We start from the raw sequence: 24,428 nt of genomic DNA, 5'->3' as shown, positions 1-24,428 counted from the left end.
CCCTAGGGGTGGAGAAGCAATCCCAGGTGGACAGAGGTGTACTAAGCTAGTTAAGTTTGCAGCTAGAGCCCCGAACAGTAGCTAGTATAGGTAAGCCCTGTAGCTTCCCTCTAAGAGGAGTCTCAAGAATAAATGCAGAAAAGTGCTACCAGTAACAGATGTCCTAATCTGGCCAAATACTTAATTTAGCCAGTGCTCCTGGCAAAAGAGTGGCCAATGTTCAACAACATTACCAACATAAAGCCCAGCACTCCTCTGGAAATCTTCCAGTGTCTGACTAGTCATCTCCAAACAAACACTTACGTGTTCTATAAATAGTTACAAGAAGCCAAAGGCCTTTCATTCACCAAAATATTTAGAATCTAAGATGTCTTGGTAAATTAAAAAGAAAAAGAAGGGGGGGGGGGGGCACCTAGTAATTGCTCCATTGTTTACCTACCTTCCTGGTAGTTGTGTGCGCCATCTGGTAAGGCAAGGAAGGGCAAATATTTCCATTCTTCAGGTAAAGTGTGGCTGTCATGTCCATCTCCTGGAATCAGGGGTGGGTAAGAGAATTCAACCTAAAATAGTAAGCAATGGTAGCCAAAAGGTTGTTAATCAAAGGGAGCATTTTATCCTGATAGCCAAAAATAGTTTTAAACTCTACATACTTGTTGATGCCATTTGGCATTATCAGCAAACTTATGGTACACAAGAGGAAAAAGAAAAAAGGAGTAAAAGGAGGAAAGGTTTTTAAGACCTTTCCCCTTTCTGACTTAAAGGTTTTTGGATTTTAATGTGCATAGGAGGAAAGGAGATAGTAGTGGTGGTAACTGGATTTACATTTGGAAACTGTCATCAAGAGATGGTAACTAAAGCCATGAAGCCCTGAGAAAAACCAACATCCTACTGAATTGAGCAGAAGAGGTCCAACAAAGAAGCCGAGAAGTATAAGCCAAGATCTAGGCTTGCTTCCATTCAACTGACTCCCTTGCTCACAATATGTGTAGCTTTGAGCTTTGTTTTTGCTGCGGGGTTGGTAGGAGGAGGAGTGGGCATTAATCAACATTTCAGGTTATTTTCTTTTAAGACTGAGAATTGGTCAGTGAAAAGTTCAATGAAATCTCTCCAACATCATGTCTTGTAGAAGTAACAAAGTTTCTAGTAAACACCCTCAGTTTCTGGTATTCTCCAAGTTTATCAGCATTTTCTCTGTTTCTATTTCTTTTTGTTATTTCAACGAGACTTGTGGAGAAGAAGGAAGAATTAAATGCATGAGACCTGGGGGGCACCTGGGTGGCTTAGTTGGTTAAATATTGGACTTTGGTTCAGGTCATGATCTCACAGTTTGTGAGTTCAAGTCCCACATCAGGTGAGCTGGAGCCCCACTTCAGGTAAAACACGAGCCGCGCTATGGGTGAGTCCCGCTTCTCTCTCTCTCACTCTGTCCCTCCCCTCATTCACTTGCACCCTCTCTCTCCCTCAAAAAAAAAAAAAAAAAAAAAGAAAGAAAGAAAGAAAGAAAAGAAAAAAGAGAGAGAAAATCAAAGATATCTGAAGAAAGAAAGAAAGAAAGAAAGAAAGAAAAGAAGAAAAAAGAGAGAGAAAATCAAAGATATCTGAAGATGCTAAGGTTCAACATGCTTTGAAGGTTGAGGAACAGGCCAGGAGGCAAGGACTGCAGGTGACCTCTAAAAGCTGCAGAATGCCAGAAAATCGATTTTCCCTAAGTGTCCTGAAGAAACACAGCACTCCTTGATTTTAGCCCGGTGAAACCCATTTCTGACCTCCGGGACTTTCTATGTATTGTTTTAAGTCATTAAGTTTGTGGTAATTTATGATGCAGTAGAAAAGTAATACATCTGTTAAATAGAAGAAACAAGCAGAATATCAGTAAATGTAGTATAATTCTACTTATACTATGATTACATTTATGCAAAAAATTGTACTTCTATATCTTTGTAAATTAATTTTTTAATTCATCGCTTGAAAAGATACAAGCTAACAGTTTACCTCTGTAGAGGTGAATAGGGTTGGGGACTGGAGATAAAGGAATATTCCTGTTAAGTTTTTTTTATCCCCATCTTCTTTTGGAAAAAAATTAAACTTACAGAAAAGTTGAAAGAACATAACCTTATAACCATCTATATTCACAAACTACTAATATTTTGGTCCCATGTGCTTTATCTGTGTTGCATGTATATTAGCACACACTTTTTCTGCATTACTTGACAATAAACTGAGATTATCGTTGACTTTTAAGTAAATGGGTATTTATTTCTAAATGGATATGCATTACTTTTAGAGTAAAAAAAGGAGGGGGGCAAAAGATAACCATGAATAGTGACTGGCTTTCTAAGGAAATCTTATTTCCATTCTATCCTCTTGGACACAAAGGGAGATGTAGAAATCTATCTCCTTCTCTGAAGATTTAGTTAACAAATTACCAATAGTCAGACTTTAATATCTGATGCTTTGCTGTGTTCAATCTATTCTCCCAACTCCTCATTCTACTGAATGAAGATCTGTTTTGGACTCTAGTTGGAACTTAAAATGAAGTCAATTCATAAAATTGTTTTAAGTGTAGATGCTGCATATAATCCAAGAATTCCAAGGATAAAATTAAGTTGGCTTTAGGCTGAGCAGGGCCCAGAGTACTTACAATATTGTTTCTTTGAGGTGTTATAAGGAAACCCCCAGGCCCAAAATGGAGCCACTTAAGCTAAGTCACCAAACAGGGCTTAATACCTAACCTAACCAGAGTTCCAACCCCCCTAGGAAATAACTCTTAACTGGTCAGTCAGGAACTTTCTGATTGGCACCAGATGAGGTAATCTGTCATATGGCACTCTCCATCCCGCAAAGGAAGATGAGGTAACCCATGAACCCCCTTGCCCTTCTCATCACGGAAGAAAAAGAAGAAAAAGGGACAGTGCCTGGAACAATCCTTTTCTTTTGCTAATAACTTCCTCGCCCCACCCTCTTCCTATAAAACCCTTCCAAATTTTTGTACAACTCCTCGGAGCTCCCCACTACTTGCTAGATGGGATGCCACCTGATTCAACAAATCACTTAATAAGGCCAATTAGACCTTCACATTTATTCAGTTGAATTTTTGTTCCTTAACAGGGAGAATATATTCAAAATTTCAAGCAGCTAACTTTTGGAACACAACTTTTTCATAAATTATACACTGTCTGTGCTGTGTTGGCAGCTCTCTAGAATTCTTTTCTTATGTTGGTGTTATTTGCTACCAACAAATTCTTGCATTTGGAAACTGAAGATGTTAACCAAGTTCAAAACAGTTTACACAAATTCCTTTCTGTGCCTACATACACACAACAGTTTTAACAGTGATTTGGTATTGTTTCATTATTTAATCAATCTTCTATTGTTGAGCACTTTTTTTTTTTTCTAACATCTTTACAAACTATTCAGTACTATTCAAGTATGGTATAATAAAAAATATATTTGGTCTTTGTTCTTGGTCCTGGCCTAGAGCTCCTAAAGCCCTGGAAATTCCTGAGTGAAGGGAGTACCTTTTGTTATTTATAAGACAATTTCAACTGTACCTGAGTTTATTTAACAAGGGGACTTGGTAGTGGTGGGGCTACTAAATAGCGTTTGGATGGGGCCTGGTCACCAGAAAGGTGGACCTCCCAGGAAGGGAGAGGGGCTGGAGATTGAGTGCAATCACCAATAACTAATGACTTAATCCATCATGCCCATGTAATGAAAGTTCCATGAAATCCCCTAAATGATAGGGTTCAGGGTAATTCTAGGTTACTGAAGACAATGAGGTGCCAGGAGGGCAGCATGTCCACTGAGGACATGGAAGCTCTGTGCCCCTTCACCACATCTGGTCCTACGCATCTCTTTCATTTTCCAGAGTTCTAGTTGTTCTAGCAAATTACAGAACCTGAGACAGGGGTGCGAGAACCCCCAAATTTGTGGCTAAATTGGACAGAAGTGCAGGTAGCCTGAGGACCCAGTACTGGCATCTACAGTGAAGGTGTCTTGTGGGACTGAGCCCTTAAACGTGTGGAGTTTGACACTAACTTTGGGTAGTTAGTGCAGAATAGGATTGACATACAGGATACCCAGGTTGGTGTCTGGGGACCAAAAAAAAAAAAAAACTAACAAGACTGTGTTATTTCCCAATCAATGGGATTTTAAAACCTTAAGTTGTATATTCTTCAAATTTTGAATACTGACTACTCTATATACTCCCCTTAGGATAAGTCCAAAACAATCCAGACAGACACAATTCCATGGCAGAGAGGCTTAAAAGGAATTCTCATGGAAGTTACCAGAGTTTCTCAAATACTACTCAATTGAATCAAAAGGCAATTTGGACAAGAATGCCAATTAAACTAAGCAGTACCACAGAAAGTAAAGGTAGGGACAGCTGGCTGCCCCACTGCACAACTCCAGCAGAACCACCATCACTGCAGTTTACATGAAGGGCTCTTCCTGCAGCTACGCTGTGCAAAGTCTGTAGAGCTGTACATGGCAACCCTAAGTATATGTGAAAAATCATAGGCAAAAACCAAAGTCAATCTCCAAAGACTAAAAAGAAAAGAAACACTTAGAATGATTATCATCCAGTAGGGTTACTACTAAATAATGAAAGTCCCTACGGGCGCCTGGGTGGCTCAGTCGGTTAAGCGACCGACTTTAGCTCAGGTCATGATCTCACAGTTTGTGGGTTCGAGCCCTGCGTTAGGTTCTGTGCTGACAGCTCAGCCTGCTTTGGATTCTGGGTCTCCCTCTCTCTCTGTCCCTCCCCAGCTCGTACTCGGTCTCTCTCTCAAAAATAAATAAACGTTAAAAAATAAATAAATAAAAAGAAAAAAAGAAAGAAAATAATGGAAGTTCACAGCCCAAACTCTAACTTAAATTTGGGGATCAAATAAAGTGTCTGATAGGACATCAGTACATACAATGTACAACAGATATACCAAATGTCTCCCCAAAGGGTAATATTATTAATCCTGCAGATTTCAAATTTTTTTGTCAACTCATATTCATGTAACTGAATCTATCTTGATCCCAATTAGTAATTTACATACTTATTTTTTAATTTTTATTTGAGAGAGAGGGAGAGGGAGAGGGAGAGAGAGAGAGAGAGAGAGAGAGAGAGAACATGCAAGCAGGGGAAAGGGGCAGAGGGAGGGAGAGAGAGCGCATCCCAAGCAGGCTCCACACTCAGCGCAGAGTCTCATGTGGGGGCTCGATTCATGACCCTGGGATTGAGACCTGAGCCTAAATCAAGTGTCAAGTGCTCAACCAAATGAGCCACCCAGGCGCCCCATACATACTTACATGATTACAACAGACGCAGAGGGAAAAACAATGGCTGATTTCTAAAATGTGAAAGCAGAATAAAGATGGTCTAATTATAAGGAAATAAAAGGCAACTTTTCTAAAGGCTAAGTGAACTATGTATGAAATGGTGACATATGTTTGTTCACCATGAATGGTAAAAATTACCACTCATTTTCAGAGTTTATAAATCAAATTGCAAAGGTGTGCTCTATAGGCGCCCTCTAGAGGTGCCTGGCTGGTTCAGTCCCCAGAGCATGTGACTCTTAATTTCTATGTCATTAGTTCGAGCCCCACATTGGGCCTGGAGCCTACTTTCTAAAACAAAACAAAACAAAAACAAAAGTGTCCCTCCAGTCAGACTGCATTTACTTGGTCCTCAGAAACAAAAAGTTGAAAAAACACAAAATAATAAGACAGTACCCTGGTGTAAACTCTGAGTGCTGTTCAAAAGTAGCCTTTGTTCACTTTCTAACAATGAAACATCCATTCCACTGTCAGAGAACAATAAAAGCCACCATGCCAAACAGCACATAAATTAAACACTAACACAGTGCTCACAGACACTGATGGCATAAGAGGTATGCCTCCTAGAGAAGCTGAGTCAGCTACTCTCTCTGCTCCCTTTCTAGGCCCCTCAGGGATTCCCCTGACCCTTCACTCAGAAGCATGGGTGCTTGTTTTCTTAATAGTCAAAGCATTTTAGGGACCAAAGTCAAGGTTCTGTCATGATGTTTTTCTCTTTGAAGAAAACCCTGGATATAGAAGGCAGGTCTTCTCAAAGTTATGTTTACTCGGCCAAATCTCTAGTCAACACTACAAGAGTACTGACACTCTATCTCTTTAGTCTCTTAAAAAGTTGGCAACAAATGACTATATTCATCAGCTGTTTATTTCTGTAATAGATTGTGCTTAATTCTCCTCTGTCTCAGCACCATACATTATTTTATAGTTTCACGAGTGCACTGGATGCCCAGAAAAATAAAGTGTGTACTGTAAAGGTGCAATGGTACTATTGAGACTTACCAGTTAAAACCAAGTTTTACTGTTTTTAATAAATGCAAACAAAGAAAACAAAAATTAAACAAAAGAAGTATCTTAGTTTAAAACATGTGCCTTTATATATTTAATTGAATAAAGACAGCTAGTTCTTTTTTTTTCTAGAATTAAATAACCATTTTACTATTCCACATTCCTTTTATTTAAGATGAGGTACTTGGGCCTTTTGGCTGGAACCATCTTCCAGTAATTCATCAAAATGATCAACACAAAGGAAAAGAGAAGAGGCACCCCCTATATTATCTAGACCTCTTAGAAAACATGGAGTTTGTCCTTTGGCCACATATATGCAAATCTACAAGAAAGGTGATATTGCAGGCATCAAAGGAATGGGCATTGTTCAGAACAGAATGCCCAAATGTGGTCCCATGGCAAAACTGGAAGAGTCTACAGTGTTACCCAGGATGCTGTTGGCATTGTTGTAAACAAATAAGTTAAGGGCAAGATTCTTGCAAGACAGTTCATTTAAGTATTGAGCATATTAAGCACTCCAAGAGTCAAAATAGCTTGCTAAAGCGTGCGAAGGAAAATGATCAGAAAAAGAAGAAAGCCAACGAGAAAGGTACTTTCTGAAGTGTCAGCCTGTTCCACTCGGGCACATTTTGTGAGAACCAATGGAAAGGAACCTGAAACTGCTGGAACCCATTCTCTATGAATTCATAGCATGGTAAGTGTAAAAAAAAGACCTCAAGACTGTAAACAAAACAAAAAACAGATGAGGTACTCACATTATGAACAACAACACAGATGACGTGTATTTTAATTTAAATACAGAATTTTTAGGGATTCCTGGCTGGTTCAGTCAGAAAAATATGCAACTCTTGATCTCAGGGTGGTGAGTTTGAAACCCATGCTGGGTTGAATTTTAAAAAATTAAATCAGCTCAGGTCATGCATCATCTCATGGTTTGTGAGTTTGAGTCCCTTGGTCAGGCTTGTGCTGATAGCACAGAGCCTGCTTGGCATTCTCTCTTTCCCCCCCTCTCTGCCCTTCCTCCACGCTAGCTCTCTCTCTCAAAATAAACTTTAAAAAATCTTTAAAAAAAGTCATTATCCTGTTTTTCTACTTTAATTTTTTTGTTTTGAATCTTATTTTTGAGAGAGAGGGAGAGACAGAGTGCAAGCAAGGGAGAGGCACAGAGAGAGGAAGACAGAGAATCCAAAGCAGGCTCCAGGGTCTGAGCTGTCAGCACAGAGCCCAACACGGGGCTCAAACTCACAAGCTGTAAGATCATGACCTGAGCCGAAGTCGGACACTTAACTGACTTAGCCATCCAGGTGCCCCATGTTTTTCTACTTTAAAACCACTGAAATTCTGCATAAACATACATGTTCATTAACATGCAACTGTATACACACAGCTAATTAAAAGTCTGTAAGAGATTTTATAGAGCCATGCTCTTTTTAAAATTGTTTCTTCCAGGAAAGATAAATCTTTATTAATACATACGAATAGTGAAATTGAGAAACTCTACAAATATTCATCTCTATACATCTCAAAGATTTCTGAGAATAAATAGTCCTATAAGGATTTGGCATTCATTAAGACAGTATTTGCAGATCTACAGCTCACAAATCAGAAATGCCATCAGCTATGGAGTCAATGCAGTTTGATTTGTGTTTCATATAAATAAGAAAATGCCATTTATTTCCAGTAATATCAGATTTGTTTTGTAGCACTACTTTATGTAAAGCTGGGTAAAGATAATTTCAAATGCGTTTATTAATTACGAGCGCTTACTTAAAAGCAAAAAATAGTTTTGAAGGATCTTAAATATATTGGGCTTTCTAGGATCTTTAATGTTAAAAAAACTAAAACTCCTATATTATTTTAGGTCCCAAGTAAAATGAACACTTTGGTCACATAGCACAAATATGTATAAGTACATGGGGGAAAAATCCAACTTTCATAAACTTAATTTAAAAAAAAACACTTAAATTTCAAAGTAAAATGCTTTTTGTTATATTTGTAATAACCCAAAACTAGGAACAACTACTCATATGTCTCTTACCAGAAGAATGGGTCAATGATGGCATACAATTATAATACAGAAACTATAATATAATCAACAACATGGATCAATCTCAGACATAACACTGAGTGAAACAAGTCAGACACAAGAGACACAAATACATGGTGGCGTAGGTCAGAACAGTGGTAACCTTCAGGCAAGTAATGACCAGGAGGGGGCGCCTGCATGGATCTTCTGAAGTGCTGGAATTAATTCTGTATCAGGATGGTGGTTACAGGGGTGTATGTGTACGTAAAAATTAAGTCTCTCCCTTAAGTTGTGTGTACTTTATTGGTGATAAATTATACCTTAATAAAATACTTCTACACCTCAATTTCCTTATCTATAAAAGAGGGCTAATAAAACCTCAGTATGTTCATAGGAATGAGATAAACACACATCTAACAGTGCTCAGTATATAGAAAACATTTAATAAAGGGCAACTACTATTAATGCTAATAATATCTTCATAGAATAGCAATGATAAATTGCATGGTAACTAAACCTTATATTAGTACCACATAAATATAAATTATATAAATATTTAGGGCATACTTCATGGAGTTTAGAATATTTGCTGTAACTTGTTTACAAAGTGTAGAGACAAATCACTGTACTTAATGGAAATTTATGCTTTCAGCACTTAAGTTATATTAGCATCCAAGAGATGCCTGGGTTCTTGCATTAAACTATAGCTTCTATGTCTCCAAAGATATCATGCTTATTTAATACAACACATAAAGACAAAACGTAAAAAATGAGCCACTGTTTCTTTGAGTTATTTTTGTCAATTAAATCCTTCTAAGGCTCAAAATTTAAAGAATACAGATGGAGAACTGTTGCTAAGCCCTAGCTATGCACAAGTAGGAGTTTAAACAAAGAAAATCATATGAATAATAGTTTTTGAAACAGCCCTTTCAAAAGTATTGAAGGATAAAGAATTTTGTGATTTGTTACAAGGAGAAAGGTTTAAAAAAAAACCTAGGATTTTATTTATTTATTTATTTAGTTTGAAAATGAGAGAGAGGGAGAGAGAGAATCCCAAGCAGGCTCCGTACCATCAGCAGGAAGCCTGATGTGGGCTTGAAGTCGCAAACCATGAGATCATGACCTGAGCTGAAACTGGGCACTTAACCAACTAAGCCACCCAAGTGCCCTGAGATTTTTTTATTTTTGAGTAATCTCTATACCCAACATGGGATTCCAACGCAAAACCTTGAGATCAAGAGTTGCATGCTCTACAGACTGGAGCCAGCCAGGTGCCCCTAAAAAAGCACTTTTAAGTTATTTAGACTTGGGGTGTTATTACAAGGTATGAAATGCAAAGATCTTAAATGTACAGAGTTCATAGGTTTTAATGATTTATATACAGCTGTGGGCAACCATTCTATTAAGACAGAATTATCATCATCCTAGAAAGTTTCTCCGTTCAGACTGCTACAACAAACACTATGTTCTGCCTGTTGAATTGAAGGGTATGTATCTGAACGTTGGCTCTGAGGATGGGTATTTAGCAAATGTGTGTTGATTTCATCTTATAATCATGCAAGTGAAGGGTGATCTTAGTAATCACCTATTTTAAAACCCTCATTTTACAGATGAAGAAACCAAAGTTCATAAACATTAAGCAATTTGCCCCAGGTTACACATCTAATAACCATTAGGGTCAAGCTAAAACTCAGATATCTTGATTACCAGATATCCTTTGTTATTATTCAAGCAGACAGTGGTAAAAGAGAATCTATCAGAGCTCCAAGTACAAAGGAATATTAGGAATACTGTATACAAAGTTCCTCTACAATGGAAGAGATAGGACAAGAATTTGTATAAAACATGGTAGAATGACGGAGACTGGTCTTTTGGATGAAATGGTACAATTAGAACACTGTTTATCTCTAGGTTATTGAAAATATATACAAAGATGATATCAAAATTTCAAAAACTATTTTCTTGCAGGAAAAAAATTAATTATTTCCTAACAAAAGATTGAAATCTATTTTAATGAACTCTACCTTAGCAATCTTTTATATTTAAATTTGTTTTTAACATTTTTATTTTTTGATTTTTAACATTTTAAAAAAGATTCCAATTTCTGGTAATGCACTATCTCCATCAGAGTCTAACAAGTTGCTAACATCACCAGCGAAAGCCATGGGGGCAGGAACAGATTTCATTAACAGCCCTGTTTGTCATTTCTTCATATACTCAATACACACTGTGACAATGAGCATCACTTGGGTGAAGAAAATTAAGTGCAGAGGCCATATATGAAATCGAGCCCAAACATAGTTTATTCAGAGATCAGACTTCTGACAATTACCTAGACCACTGCCAAAAACCAGAAATAAGCAAGAAAAGCATCTTTCAGCCTAGCCACCTGTCATAAAGCCCCTGATAATATTCCAAGGAGAAGGCTTTAGGTTTTCTTTTAAAACGTCTAAGTCATTTTATTTCAAACACAGTTCTAATATATTTATAAGATGTGGTCTCCCAGTCTATGGAAGAAAAAGAAAGTAAGAAAGTAAGAAAGCAGGGAGGAGAAGCCAAAAACTACAACGCTGTGTTTGGGTCAACACCAAGAAGTACCTGCTAATTGCTCTGTCGTCTCTCTTTCCGACTGGCTATCAAAAGCCCAACAACTGTCAGAAAGATATGTGAGAAATAATCTATGTTAAAATAAATTGAGAATGCCACTGTACAAGTGACAGTTCCTATGAAGGCAGAATCATCCAGGCTAACTTAAATTGTGTTCAGCACGTTCTGCTTCAAAATCCATTTTAAAAAAACCTCTGTGAAGAAAAAAGATGGCTTAAATGAAGTCTCCATACATAGGCAAAGAGGTGCAAAGATTTCATTGCAAGGATGTTATCTGTATCACTATTCAAAATAGCAAAAAATTGGGAGTACCAAAATTTTTAAAAAGCAGAGTTAAATATTTCCACAAACTACTGTTCAGCCATTTTAAAATGTTATAATTCAATATTTATTAATGTGGAAAGATATTAATGGCATAGACAAAAAGGTAGGCCATAAAAGTTGATTACAGTATAGTATGTTTTTGGGAAAAGGTATCCATATTTGTAAAAAAAAAAAAAAAAAAAAAAAAAGTAACTGGAGATATATTCATCAAGGTCTTAAGAGCAGATTTCTTTAGGATATAGGATTTTAAGTGATAGTTTTTTTCTGTATTTTCTGGTTTTTACTAGTGAATACATATTATCCTGATCATTAAGAAATGTTATTTTTTAAAACAACTAGGGAGTGTCTGGGTGGCTCAGTCCATTGAGCATCTGGCTCTTGATTTTGGCTCAGGTCATGATCTCACGGTTTGTGAGATCCAGCCCTGTGTCAGGCTCTGGGAAAGAGCCTGCTTCGGATTCTCTCTCTCTCTCTCTCTCTCTCTGCCCCTCTCCCACTCAAACTCTCCTTCTTTCTCAAAAAATAAACTTAATAAAAATAAAAAATAAAACAACTGGAATGATTTAAAAATTGCCCAAAGTACCAATTTAAATAGCATCCTCTAAAAATATCCTAGACACTAACTAAGGTTTTAATCTGATGGCATCTCAACCAAAGAATATAACAGGGCCAGGCGTGCTGGGCTCAGACACTTAAACATCCGACTCTTGATTTTGGCTCAGGTCATGATCTCACAGTTCTGACAGCACAGAGCCTCCTTGGGATTCTCCCTCCCCCCCCCCCCCCCCCCCCCCCCCTCTCTCCCCCTCTCTCTAAAAAAAAAAAAAAAAAAAGAATATAATAGGGTCAGTCTTTCTCAAAATTATTAAGTAGGTAAAAACTCCTCTCCCTCTATGTGTTTATCTTCTTCTTGTAGTGCCCATCCCCAGTAGACCAGAGTTCTTCTGCAGTTTTCCCTTATCTAGAAAAATCCATGATCTGCAAAGGATCTGAATTATATTATATCATGAAGGAGAAGGTTACAAAACATAAGCATTTTACTAGGGAATCAAAGACTTAAGCCAAAGAAATAGGCACAATTAGGTACCTGGGGGGAATTATAGGAGGACAAAAGAATCTTCTAGTTATTTCTAAACTTCCCTTATACAGGTTGACACCCATCTTGCTTGGCTGTGATGCCAAGGCCTAAAAGAAAACTATCCCACTGCTCTGTTAAGGTTCCAGCCTTACAAAGCCAGAGATTTTCATCATTTCAGTATATAAAAAGCATGGCTAACATTAGGAAAAAACCTCCACCAAATGAAAGTGCCAGCAGAGGGCTAGAAAATATAATCTTGTTTCAGGACAGTTTCTCTGAGTAGCTAAAAAGAATCTTTAGACATTATTCTTCCCTAGCCTCTAACTCCCCAAAACATTGTTCTTTCTGTTCCAAAAGACTTCTATTCTGACAAGAAGCACAAACAATACTCCACAGTCACCACATGATCGCATCAATAGCAGGTGCCAAAACTACATGCTTGTCAGGCAGCCATGTGTCACCAAAACCTGAATGGGTCAGGGCTTAACACTACCACCCTAACATAAATCAACCTCACCTATTTCCTCAGCCCAGCCCTGATTTTGCAATGCAACATTCTGCTACTACTGGAGATTTCCCCATGATCAGCCCACATGGACCAAGAGGAAAATATCCTTTTTCTCTTCAGTGCTTCATTTACTTTATTTACCTTGGAACTAGTGTAAACATGAGTTCTAGTTCTTTCATAATTCTACTTTTTAAAGTAGTATAGCCTGGTAAAACCAGTTTATTCAAGAACTTAAAACTGTTAGCTATGTATACAAAACTATAAATTCTATTAAAGCAGTAGTAAAAAATCAAGTAATAACTGCAGCTTTTTATGAGGTCACCTTGGAAAATAATGGTTCTTTATTACTTTCAGTGTTAAAAAAAAGTCCAGTCTATTTATGAAAGAACCAAAAAGTTTGATATTCGCTTGTTTCACTAAAAACCATGCTTATCTGACAGTTTACGTATTTACAGCCACAAATAAGGACAAAAGTCTAGAGAACACATAATCTATAATAAGTAAACCAGGTGTCCATAAATTACATCACAAAGAGTTTTTGTCCTCTTATAATTTCCCCCAGGTATTGCACGTGAGGTTTTAAGGAAGAAGAGTCTTTTGCTAAATGCGAAATTTAAAAAAATTTCAGGGTGCACCTGGATGGCTCAGTCAGTTAGGTGTCCAACTCTTGATTTTGGCTCAGGTCATGATCTCATGGTTGGTGAATTCAGGCCTCGAGCTGACAGTGCTGCAGAGCCTGCTTGGGATTTTCTCTCTTTCTCTCCCTCTCTCTGCCCCTCTGGCAGGGTGCTCACACTCTCACTCTCTGCCTCAAAATAAATAAATAAACTTTAAAAAATTTTTCAGGAAAAGAGTTGACATGGATAAATATTTCAAAACTACTTTAAATGTCATGGTAGTACTTTCACTTAAAGTGACCTAATGTTAACTATATCAATAAACTAGAATAATCCATCACTAGAAACTAACCTGTTAACCTACAGAATTCATTACACAAATCAAAGTGAAAAAAATGATCAAGTGATAAAATTAAAGTTTTATTTATTTATTTATTTATTTTATTTATTAATTTAAATGAAGGAGTTTTTCATTTAAGATACACCTGAAGGCTTCAAAGGTGCAAAAATGTAGGAAACAAGATGAATGACCATCTTCTATGTCTAGTTTGGGGACCCTCAACACAGCTGTGTTAGAAGATGGCTTTATGGCACAAAAACAGACACTCAGATCAATGGAACAGAATAGAGAACCCAGAAATGGACCCACAAACATATGGCCAACTCATCTTTGACAAAGCAGGAAAGAATATTCAATGGAATAAAAACAGTCTCTTCAGCAAGTGGTGCTGGGAAAACTGGACAGCGACATGCAGAAGAATGAATCTGGACTACTTTCTTACACCATATGCAAAAATAAACACAAAATGGATGAAAGACATAAATGTAAGACAGGAAGCCATCAAAACCCTCGAGAAGAAAGCAGGCAAAAACCTCTTTGATCTTGGCCGCAGTAACTTCTTACTCAACACGTCTCCAGAGGCAAGGGAAACAAAAGCAAAAATGAACTATTGAGACCTCATCAAAATAAAAAGCTTCTGCACAGTGAAGGAAACAATCAGCAAAACTAAAAGGCAACCGACAGGATGGGAGAAGGTGTTTGCAAATGACATATCAGATAAAGTGTTAGTATCCAAAATCTATAAAAACTTACTAAACTCAATACCCCAAAAACAAATAATCCAGTGAAGAAATGTGCAAGAGACATGAATAGGCACTTCTCCAAAGATGACATCCAGAGGGCCAACCGACACATGAAAAAATGCTCAACATCACCAGGGAAATACAAATCAAAACCACAATGAGATACCACCTCACCCCTGTCAGAATGGCTAACATTAACAACTCAGGCAACAACAGATGTTGGCGAGTTTGCAGAGAAAGAGGATCTCTTTTGCACTGCTGGCGGGCATGCAAGCTGGTGCAGCCACTCTGGAGAACCGTATGGAGGTTCCTCAAAAAATTAAAAATAGAACTACCTTATGATCCAGCAACTGCACTACTAGGTATTTATCCAAGGGATACAGGGATGCTGTTTCGAAGGGACACATGCACCCCAATGTTTATAGTAGCCCTATCAACAATAGCCAAAGTATGGAAAAAGCCCAAATGTGCATCGATGGATGAATGGATAAAGAAGATGTGGTATGCACACACACACACACACACACAGGGGTATTACTTGGCAATCATAAAGAATGAAACCTTGCCATTTGCAACTACGTGGATGGAACTAGAGGGTATTATGCTAACCGGAGTTAGTCAGAGAAAGACTAAATATCATATGACTGCGTTCATATGAGGACTTTAAGACAGAACAGATGAACACAAGAAAGGGAAGCAAAAATGATATAAAAGCAGGGAGGGAGGCAAAACCTAAGAGACTCTTAAATATGGAGAACAAACAGAGGGCTACTGGAGGGGTTGTGGGAGGGGGGGATGGGCTAAATGGGTAAGGGGCATTAAGGAATCTACTCCTGAAATCATTGTGGCACTATATGCTAACTAACTTGGATGTAAGTTAAAAAAAATAAAAGAAATTAAAAAAATACAAGATGGCTTTAACCTGCTGGTTCATGTGAAACTACCTGATTCCTCTATCATAGCAGTACAGAACACCTTTGTAACAGAAGAGTTTACAAAGATTTAGTATATCCTCCCACGTAAAGTCATCATGCTAATTAACCCAGATGACTGCTGAAAGGCGTTACTTTTACACAAAGTTTTACTTTAACTCACTGCAATCTAAAAATTACAAACTACATGGGGCGCCTGGGTGGATCAGTTGATTAAGTCCTCAGGTCATAACCTCGAGGTTCCTGAGTTCAAGCCCGGAGTTGGACTCCGTGCTGGAGGTGCAGAGCCTGCTCTTTCTCTCTCTCTCTTCAAAATAAATAAACTTAAAAAATAAATAAGTAAAATACAAATTACAAATGACAACCAAACATGGGAATTTTCACTATGCATAATAGAAAGAAGTAATCAACAAGACCAGCAGAATTTTGAATACTTGGAAGAGCAGTTTAACAAAGTACCCTCACACAGCCTAAAATAATCTGAAGTCAGAATCACAATTCAATGAGCCATGCGCTTTTAATCCTTTACACCTGGAATACAGTGGCTGATTAATCCATCCTGGGGGGAAATCTTACATGATTAGGCTCTGAAACACTCAATATGCTGATTAAAGAAACAGCAGTCTCTAAAACATTCTTAAGAATTAACGCATGTTAACAAACTCACTTTCCAAAACAACTGGATTTTTTTTTTTAATTTTTTTTTCCAACGTTTTTTATTTATTTTTGGGACAGAGAGAGACAGAGCATGAACGGGGGAGGGGCAGAGAGAGAGGGAGACACAGAATCGGAAACAGGCTCCAGGCTCCGAGCCATCAGCCCAGAGCCTGACGCGGGGCTCGAACTCACGGACCGCGAGATCGTGACCTGGCCGAAGTCGGACGCCTAACCGACTGCGCCACCCAGGCGCCCCCAAAACAACTGGATTTTTAAACTCTGCTTAAGAAAGCAGAGTTGTAAGACATCTAAAAAGACACTGAGAAGCACCTGGCTGACTTAGAAGAGCATGCGACTCTTGATCCCAGGTTTGTGAGTTTGAGCCCCACGTTGGGTGTAGAGATTACCAAAAAAATAAACTTAAAAAAAAGAATTGGACATGTAAAAAAGATAAAAAATAAATAAAAAGACACTGATTTGTGGAAGTGAGGAACACTCTTAAGAACTAATATAACATACTGGAAATTTTAGTACACTTTTTTATAATATTCCTCTCAAGAATTTGGCAAAACCAACATTCTTCTTGAAATTTTATAAAAACTAAGACAAAAAAAATAGGGCAGCCAAAAATGAAAAAAATATATAGTTGAACAAACTATTTTCCTATCTTTTCCAATACTATTACACATCCATTGGGCAAATTACATCTCTGACAAGTTTCATTGTTTTTGACAGAATTAACCTGTCAATTTTATCAACCAACTTAGTGGGAGAAAATTTTTCATTCATTTGTGCTGTTGTGTGAGTGCACTGGCTGTGTTAGCATGCCCTACATCCAACCTGGCTAACACCACAGAGGGTTTCCAATGAAGGTTTTTGGGATTATCCACTTATCCAACCATAACTCTCTCGAGTCCAGAAATCATAGTGTCATCTATCCAACCAACCTTCATCAGAGAAATAACAGAAAATTAACAAAAGATTAACAGTAAGCCAAAATTTTTCTGAGAAATAGTAAAAGTTCTACTAAAATTAAATGTTTGACTCTTGCAAGAGTTAGAAAATACTCTACATAAATATCTAAAAATCATTTTGCTCACTGTGCATTTTGATTTTGACTAAATATAGCAGTCTTTTTTCAAAAAAAAAAAAAAAAAAGTTTAAGGGGCGCCTGGGTGGCTTGGTCGGTTGAGCGTCCGACTTCGGCTCAGGTCATGATCTCACGGTCCGTGAGTTCGAGCTCCGCGTCGGGCTCTGTGCTGACAGCTCGGAGTCTGGAGCCTGTTTCGGATTCTGTGTCTCCCTCTCTCTCTGCCCCTCCCCTGTTCATGCTCTGTCTCTGTCTCAAAAAAAATAAATAAACGTTTAAAAAAGTAATAATAATAAATAAATAAATAAAAGTTTACTTATTTTGAGAGAGAGAAAGCATCCCTCTGCACTCACAGTGGAGAGCCCAATGTAGGGCTCAAACTCACCAACAGTGAGATCATGACCTGAGCTGAAATCAAGAGTCAACACTTAAGCGACGGAGGCACCTTTAAAAATAGCAAATTCTTGTTTGATTTGCAAAACCAAACAAGGTCTTCATTTTCTGTTAAGAGAGGTAAGTGTAATTTTTAAAAGCTGCTTTTAGTCAGCAGTAAGAAAATAATCCATTGGGAATGCAAACTGGTTCAGCCACTGTGGAAAACACTATGGGGAAAACAGTATGGAACTTCCTCAAAAAATTAAAAATAGAACTACCACACAATCCAGTAATCACATTACTGGGTATTTACTCCAAAAATACAAAAACTTAATTTGAAAGGATATATGCACACCTATGTTTACTGCAACATTATTTACAATAGCGAAATTATGTAAGTAGCATGGATAGATGAACGAATAAAGAATATGTGGTATGTATATAGTTGATATTATTCAGCCATAAAAACGAACAAAATCTTGCCATTTGCAAACATGGATGGAGGTAGAGAGTATAATGCTAGGAGAAAGAAGATTGAGAAAGACAAATACCATATGATTTCACTCATACGGAATTTAAGAATCAAAACAAAGGGGAAAAAAGAAACCAAGAAACAGACTCTTAACTATAGGGAACTGATGCTTACTAGAGCAGAGGTGTATGGGGGTGTGAAATAGGTGATGGGATTTCACTATATCGTGCTATATTTGACTGTATTGAATATTGTATTGTATGTTAATTACATTGGAATTAAAATAAAAAACTTAAAAAATAGAAAAGAACCTATACTAGGTTTCTCATCTTTGAATGCACTGTGGCAGAATCCCTTGCATTTTCTTCCATTCTATCAGCAACCCAGACAACAGACACTACTAAACAAGTACATTTATTTGAAAATAATTGCCCTAGTTTGGGGCACCTGGGTGGCTCAGTTGGTTAAGCGTGGGACTTCAGCTCAGGTCATGATCTAGTAATTTGTGGGTCGGGCCCCAAATTGGGCTCTGCGCTGACAGTGCGGGGCCTGCCTGCTTGGGATTCTCGCTCTCCCCTCTCTTCCCCTCCCCAGCTCGCACTTTTTCTCTCAAAAAAAAAAAAAAAAAAGAAAAAGAAAAAAGAAAAAAAAATTGCCCCGGTCTCTGTGAAACATCATGTAGATTAAAAGATAAATAAAAAACAAGGTGTGTAGTTTCCCTTGCGACTAAGAGCCGACAACCTAAAAGTGCTCTTAAAAAAGAGGTATGACTGGGGCTCCTGGGTGGCTGAGTTGGTTAAGCTTGGGTCATGATTTTACCATTCTTTGGTTGGGGCCCCAAGTTGGGCTCCACGCCAACAGCTCGGAGCCCGTTCTGGACTCTCTCTCCCTCTCTCTCTGCCCCTCCCCAGCTTGTACACACTCTCTCTTCAAAAATAAACATTAAAATGGGGCGCCTGGGTGGCTCGGTCGGTTAAGCGTCCGACTTTGGCTCAGGTCATGATCCCATGGTTCGTGGGTTCGAGCCCCACATCGGGTTCTCTGCTCACAGCTCAGAGCCTGGAGCCTGCTTCAAATTCTGTGTCTCTTCCCTGCTCATGGATTGAAAGAATAAATATTGTCAAAATGTCAATACTACCCAAAGCTATCTACACATTCAATGCAATCTCAATCAAAATTGCACCAGCATTCTTCTCGAAACTAGAACAAGCAACCCTAAAATTCATATGGAACCACAAAAGGCCCCGAATAGCCAAAGTAATTTTGAAGAAGAAGACCAAAGCAGGAGGCATCACAATCCCAGACTTTAGCCTCTACTACAAAGCTGTAATCATCAAGACAGCATGGTATTGGCATAAAAACAGACACATAGACCAATGGAATAGAATAGAAACCCCAGAACTAGACCCACAAACATATGGCCAACTCATCTTTGACAAAGCAGGAAAGAACATCCAATGGAAAAAAGACAGTCTCTTTAACAAATGGTGCTGGGAGAACTGGACAGCAACATGCAGAAGGTTGAAACTAGACCACTTTCTCACACCATTCACAAAAATAAACTCAAAATGGATAAAGGACCTGAATGTGAGACAGGAAACCTCAAAACCCTAGAGGAGAAAGCAGGAAAAGACCTCTCTGACCTCAGCCATAGCAATCTCTTACTCGACACATCCCCAAAGGCAAGGGAATTAAAAGCAAAAGTGAATTACTGGGACCTTATGAAGATAAAAAGCTTCTGCACAGCAAAGGAAACAACCAACAAAACTAAAAGGCAACCAACGGAATGGGAAAAGATATTTGCAAATGACACATCGGACAAAGGGCTAGTATCCAAAATCTATAAAGAGCTCATCAAACTCCACACCCGAAAAACAAATAACCCAGTGAAGAAATGGGCAGAAAACATGAATAGACACTTCTCTAAAGAAGACATCCGGATGGCCAACAGGCACATGAAAAGATGTTCAACGTTGCTCCTCATCAGGGAAATACAAATCAAAACCACACTCAGATACCACCTCACGCCAGTCAGAGTGGCCAAAATGAAGAAATCAGGAGACTATAGATGCTGGAGAGGATGTGGAGAAACAGGAACCCTCTTGCACTGTTGGTGGGAATGCAAATTGGTGCAGCCGCTCTGGAAAGCAGTGTGGAGGTTCCTCAGAAAATTAAAAATAGACCTACCCTATGACCCAGCAATAGCACTGCTAGGAATTTATCCAAGGGATACAGGAGTACTGATGCATAGGGGCACTTGTACCCCAATGTTTATAGCAGCACTCTCAACAATAGCCAAATTATGGAAAGAGCCTAAATGTCCATCAACTGATGAACGGATAAAGAAATTGTGGTTTATATACACAATGGAATACTACGTGGCAATGAGAAAAAATGAAATATGGCCTTTTGTAGCAACGTGGATGGAACTGGAGAGTGTGATGCTAAGTGAAATAAGCCATACAGAGAAAGACAGATACCATATGGTTTCACTCTTATGTGGATCCTGAGAAACGTAACAGAAACCCATGGGGGAGGGGAAGAAAAAAAAAAAAAAAGAGGTTAGAGTGGGAGAGAGCCAAAGCATAAGAAACTGTTAAAAACTGAGAACTGAGGGTTGATGGGGGGTGGGAGGGAGGGGGGGGTGGGTGATGGGTATTGAGGAGGGCACCTTTTGGGATGAGCACTGGGTGTTGTATGGAAACCAATTTGACAGTAAATTTCATATATTAAAAAATAAAAATAAATAAATAAAAACAAATTCTGTGTCTCCCTCTCTCTCTCTGCTCCTCCCCTGATCATGCTCGGTCTCTCTCTCCTTCAAAAATAAATAAAAAGATTTAAAAAAAATTAAAAAATAAAATAAACATTAAAAAAAATGTATGGTTGATAACAAAGACTAGGGACATCTGGGTTTCAATGTTAGTGCTAACAGTCTCTCAATCAAAATTTCGTTCGTCTCCTCAGAACTCTCTTGTCAACTAGGGCCTGACTTTTGGGCTTCCTTGTTCTTCTCTGCATTGTCTAATTTTAGCAAGAATCCTGTCAGCTGGGTTAAGCCAGAAACCCCCTTTACTCTTGATGTAGTAATTTTCCATCCATTGACTCCCCCGCCCCCACTCTGCTCCCTGGCTATAAACGTCTGCTTTTCCTTGATGTATTCAGAGTTGAGTCCAGTTCTATACCGAGGTCTGTTTTCCTCTATTGCAATAGTTTTTCTGAATGTTTTTATTGCATTAACTATTGTCCAGCTCTGGGTTTTCTGGGATATCATACTAAACTTTTTTTAAATGTTTATTTTTGAGAGAGAGAGAGAGAGAGAGAGAGAGTGCGTGCCAGCACATGAGTGGGGAGGGGCAGAGAGAGAGGGGGACAGAGGATCCCAAGCAGGCTCTGTGCTAACGAGAGAGAGCCAGACTAACTCGGGGCTCAAACTCATAAACCGTGAAATCATGACCGGAGCTGAAGCCATCAGATGCTTAACAAGCTGAACCACCCAGGTGCCCTGCTAAGTATTCTTAAGTTGCTTAACCTTTCCGGGTTTCAGTAAACTTAAGGGAGACGGGAGTAGAATGATCTCCAGGGACCCTTGCCAGGTCTAAAATTCTCATGAAGAAATCTGGTAGAGGAAAAAATGTTACAGAAAAATTAAGTGATTTGGAATTGCTGGAGGTCATGAAGCTGTGAGGCCAGGATGTCATCCAGGTCTCCTGATTTCCAGCACAGTGTTTATTTAACAAAACCAGCTGCCACTACCTTAATGCTACAACCAAAAGCCTAACGAATCCAGTGAAATGCCAAGGCACCTAGTGTGCCACTTCAGCCCAAAGTGCCTCCTTCATGTCATAATCTGTTGTCCAGTTTCCTTCAATTTCTAAACAGCATTACATTTGTTTCCTAAAATAAATCATTTTTCCTTTCTGGGAATACAACTGATATTACTTTTGACAAAACTGGCATAAAACATAATTAATCTTGAATTTATAGGACAGCAAAAAATTAAAAGATTCTATTCTTTCTCCTACCAATATTTCCTTTTTATTTTTAAAAGTCCCATTCAGTTTGGCTTGGGGTGCCTGGGTGCCTCAGTCGGTTAAGCATCCAACTTGAGCTCAGGTCATGATCTCACAGTTTGTGAGTTTGAGCCCCGCATCCGGCTCTGTGCTGACAGCTCAGAGCCTGGAACCTGCTTTGGATTCTGTGTCTCCACCTCTCTCTGCCCCTCCCATGCTCATGCCCTGTCTCTCAATAATAAATATTAAAAAATTTTTTTTTAAATAAAAAAAAATCTTTAAGAAACAAATGAGCAAGGTATAAAAGACACAAACCTTTTTAAAAAAAGTCTCTTAACTATAGGAAACTGGTGGTTACCAGAGGTAGGTGGGAGGGGATGGGTGAAACAGGTGAAGGGGATTAAGATTATACCTATAGTGATGAGCACTGAGTAGAGAATTGTTGAATCATTGTATTATACATCTGAAACTAATATAACACTATGTCAAACTGGAATTAAAATTTGAAAAAGCATTAAAAGGCCAAAGAACACTGTTTGCATGCCATGGTACAATCTCAAATATCCATCCTTTTACTTGTAAATACACAGCCACATAAAAAAAAAAAAACAAAAAAACAAAACTTCTGCTGCTGCCTGGACTTTTTTTTAACACCACACTAAATAAGGCCACATCCTCGTCGGTATCTTTCTATGCTTTTCCCTGAGAGATAAAGAATACCTTCAAGTCAAGCAGTCGTTAGAACACATACAAACACAACCATCTTTTCACTCCACTTTCATCATCCTCTAACAAATTTAAATTTTGCCAGTAAGTCTTTCAAAATGTTACATTTTCTGTGAAACCCAAGAAACGAAATGCTACGTTACCTAGGAGTAGCAGTCAGTAGTTTTAATACTTCAAGCATTTCAATTTCCTGTTCACTAGCACATTATGACATCATTGCCTTCCAGTATTTGGGCTCATTAAATAATTCTGCTTCTATTTTGTTCCCTTGACTCCAAAACACATACTGCAAACGTTCCATTGTTCCTATTCACTATTTCAGTGAAGAAGCTTAAAAATAATTTTATATTTGCACATTTCTTTGCTAGATAAATACACTTTCTCTTACTGCAACTGAACTAGAAAGGTCAATCTCTCACCAAAAGGCAAGATTTGGACAAGATCAAATAGCAAAAGCAAGGCCCAATGGGAAGCGGGGGAGGAGTCAATACACCACCCAAACACGACGGATTCTAGGGCTTCCACAGATAAACAAAGAAGTGGATTTTCCCACACCGCCGCCTGCTTCAAACAACCCGAGGCATTTGCGTGGAAGCCCACCGAGTTCATTACCTTGAAGACGCAGTCCAAGTGCTGAATTTTTCTAAAGCCTCCCATAATGGGTGTATATCCAGAAAGTCAATGGAGGCAGAAATGAATGAGGAACCGAGTGGGGTTGACCTTCGATTCCTTCCTCCCACTCTTCCAAAGAACCTAAACACCTACCACCCCAACATACCAACACGTAGCTCCTCGACTGCTCAAAACACAATTTTCAGGGCAGGAGAAATAGGGAGTGTGGGGGATGGGCTTCACGTGGGACAAGTGCCAGAGGAGGAATGGTATCAAGATCAGATGGGCCGAGCGCGCTTAAGGCAGCACGGAGGCGGGCTGAGGGAAGTGGGCGCCGGCTGAGCGCTACCGCACGAACCGCGGGGGGGGGGAGCGGATTCAGGCCCCTTCCTCACCTGGCAGCCCTTCTTGTGATGAAAGCCAACCACCACGATGTGCAGTACAGGCCCCCGGGGGGCGCCATCGCCTCCCCGCCCGGACTTCTCCATGGGCGGCCGCCGCGGGCCCGCAAGACGACGACTTCAACCGCCAAGGGCGGCGGGCCAGGCGACCCCGCGGTCCCGAGGAGGACGGCGAGCGGCGGACTTCAGGTGTCAGCAGGGGCGCCGCATGAGGGCCGCGCAGTGGCCTGGAGGAGGCCGAAGCTCCTGCAGCTGCGCGCCGCCCCCCAGGGCCGGGGCCGCGCTTCCCTCATCCGCTTCCGCTGCTTCCGGGCTGTCACCTGACGCGGCCGCCGCCGCCGGCGAGGCAGGGCGGGGCAGGACCCTGAGGGAACCTGATGGGGCGGGGCCTGGGGCGGGGTGGGGGGGGTGCGGGGCCCGAGGTTGGGGGCGGGGCTTGCGGGGTTATCAGGCTCTTCTATCCCCTACTGCTAGCGTTTGATCTTAACCCACTTTCTCCTCCTTTGCCCTCTCTCCTTCTCCTTAAAGTCTCCGCCCTTTTCCTCTTTCCTTGGCTTTCCTCCTTTTTTAC

General features: G+C 39.4%; 1 protein-coding gene across 8 annotated transcripts in view; it reads right to left on the bottom strand.

Moving 5' to 3' along the window:
* Positions 1–24,195, bottom strand: part of AVL9 (AVL9 cell migration associated) — a 79,101-nt gene extending 54,906 nt beyond the window's left edge. For all 8 annotated transcript variants that reach the window (XR_007460043.1, XR_007460044.1, XR_007460045.1 and 5 more), the window contains exons 1-2: positions 23,852–24,195; positions 440–560 (exon numbers count right to left, since the gene is read on the bottom strand). Coding sequence is in view for 1 of the 8 variants with exons in the window: in XM_049641661.1 (XP_049497618.1) it covers positions 440–560; positions 23,852–23,944 (214 nt within the window). In the remaining 7 variants the exon portion in view is untranslated. The remainder of the gene's footprint in view (positions 1–439; positions 561–23,851) is intronic.
* Positions 24,196–24,428: the final 233 nt, after the last annotated feature.

This window comes from Panthera uncia, chromosome A2, assembly GCF_023721935.1.
Source record: "Panthera uncia isolate 11264 chromosome A2, Puncia_PCG_1.0, whole genome shotgun sequence".
In the NCBI taxonomy this organism is placed as follows: Eukaryota; Metazoa; Chordata; class Mammalia; order Carnivora; family Felidae; genus Panthera; species Panthera uncia.
The sequence above is the reverse complement of the archived record's forward strand: the minus strand, read 5'-3'. Positions and strand labels throughout refer to the sequence as shown.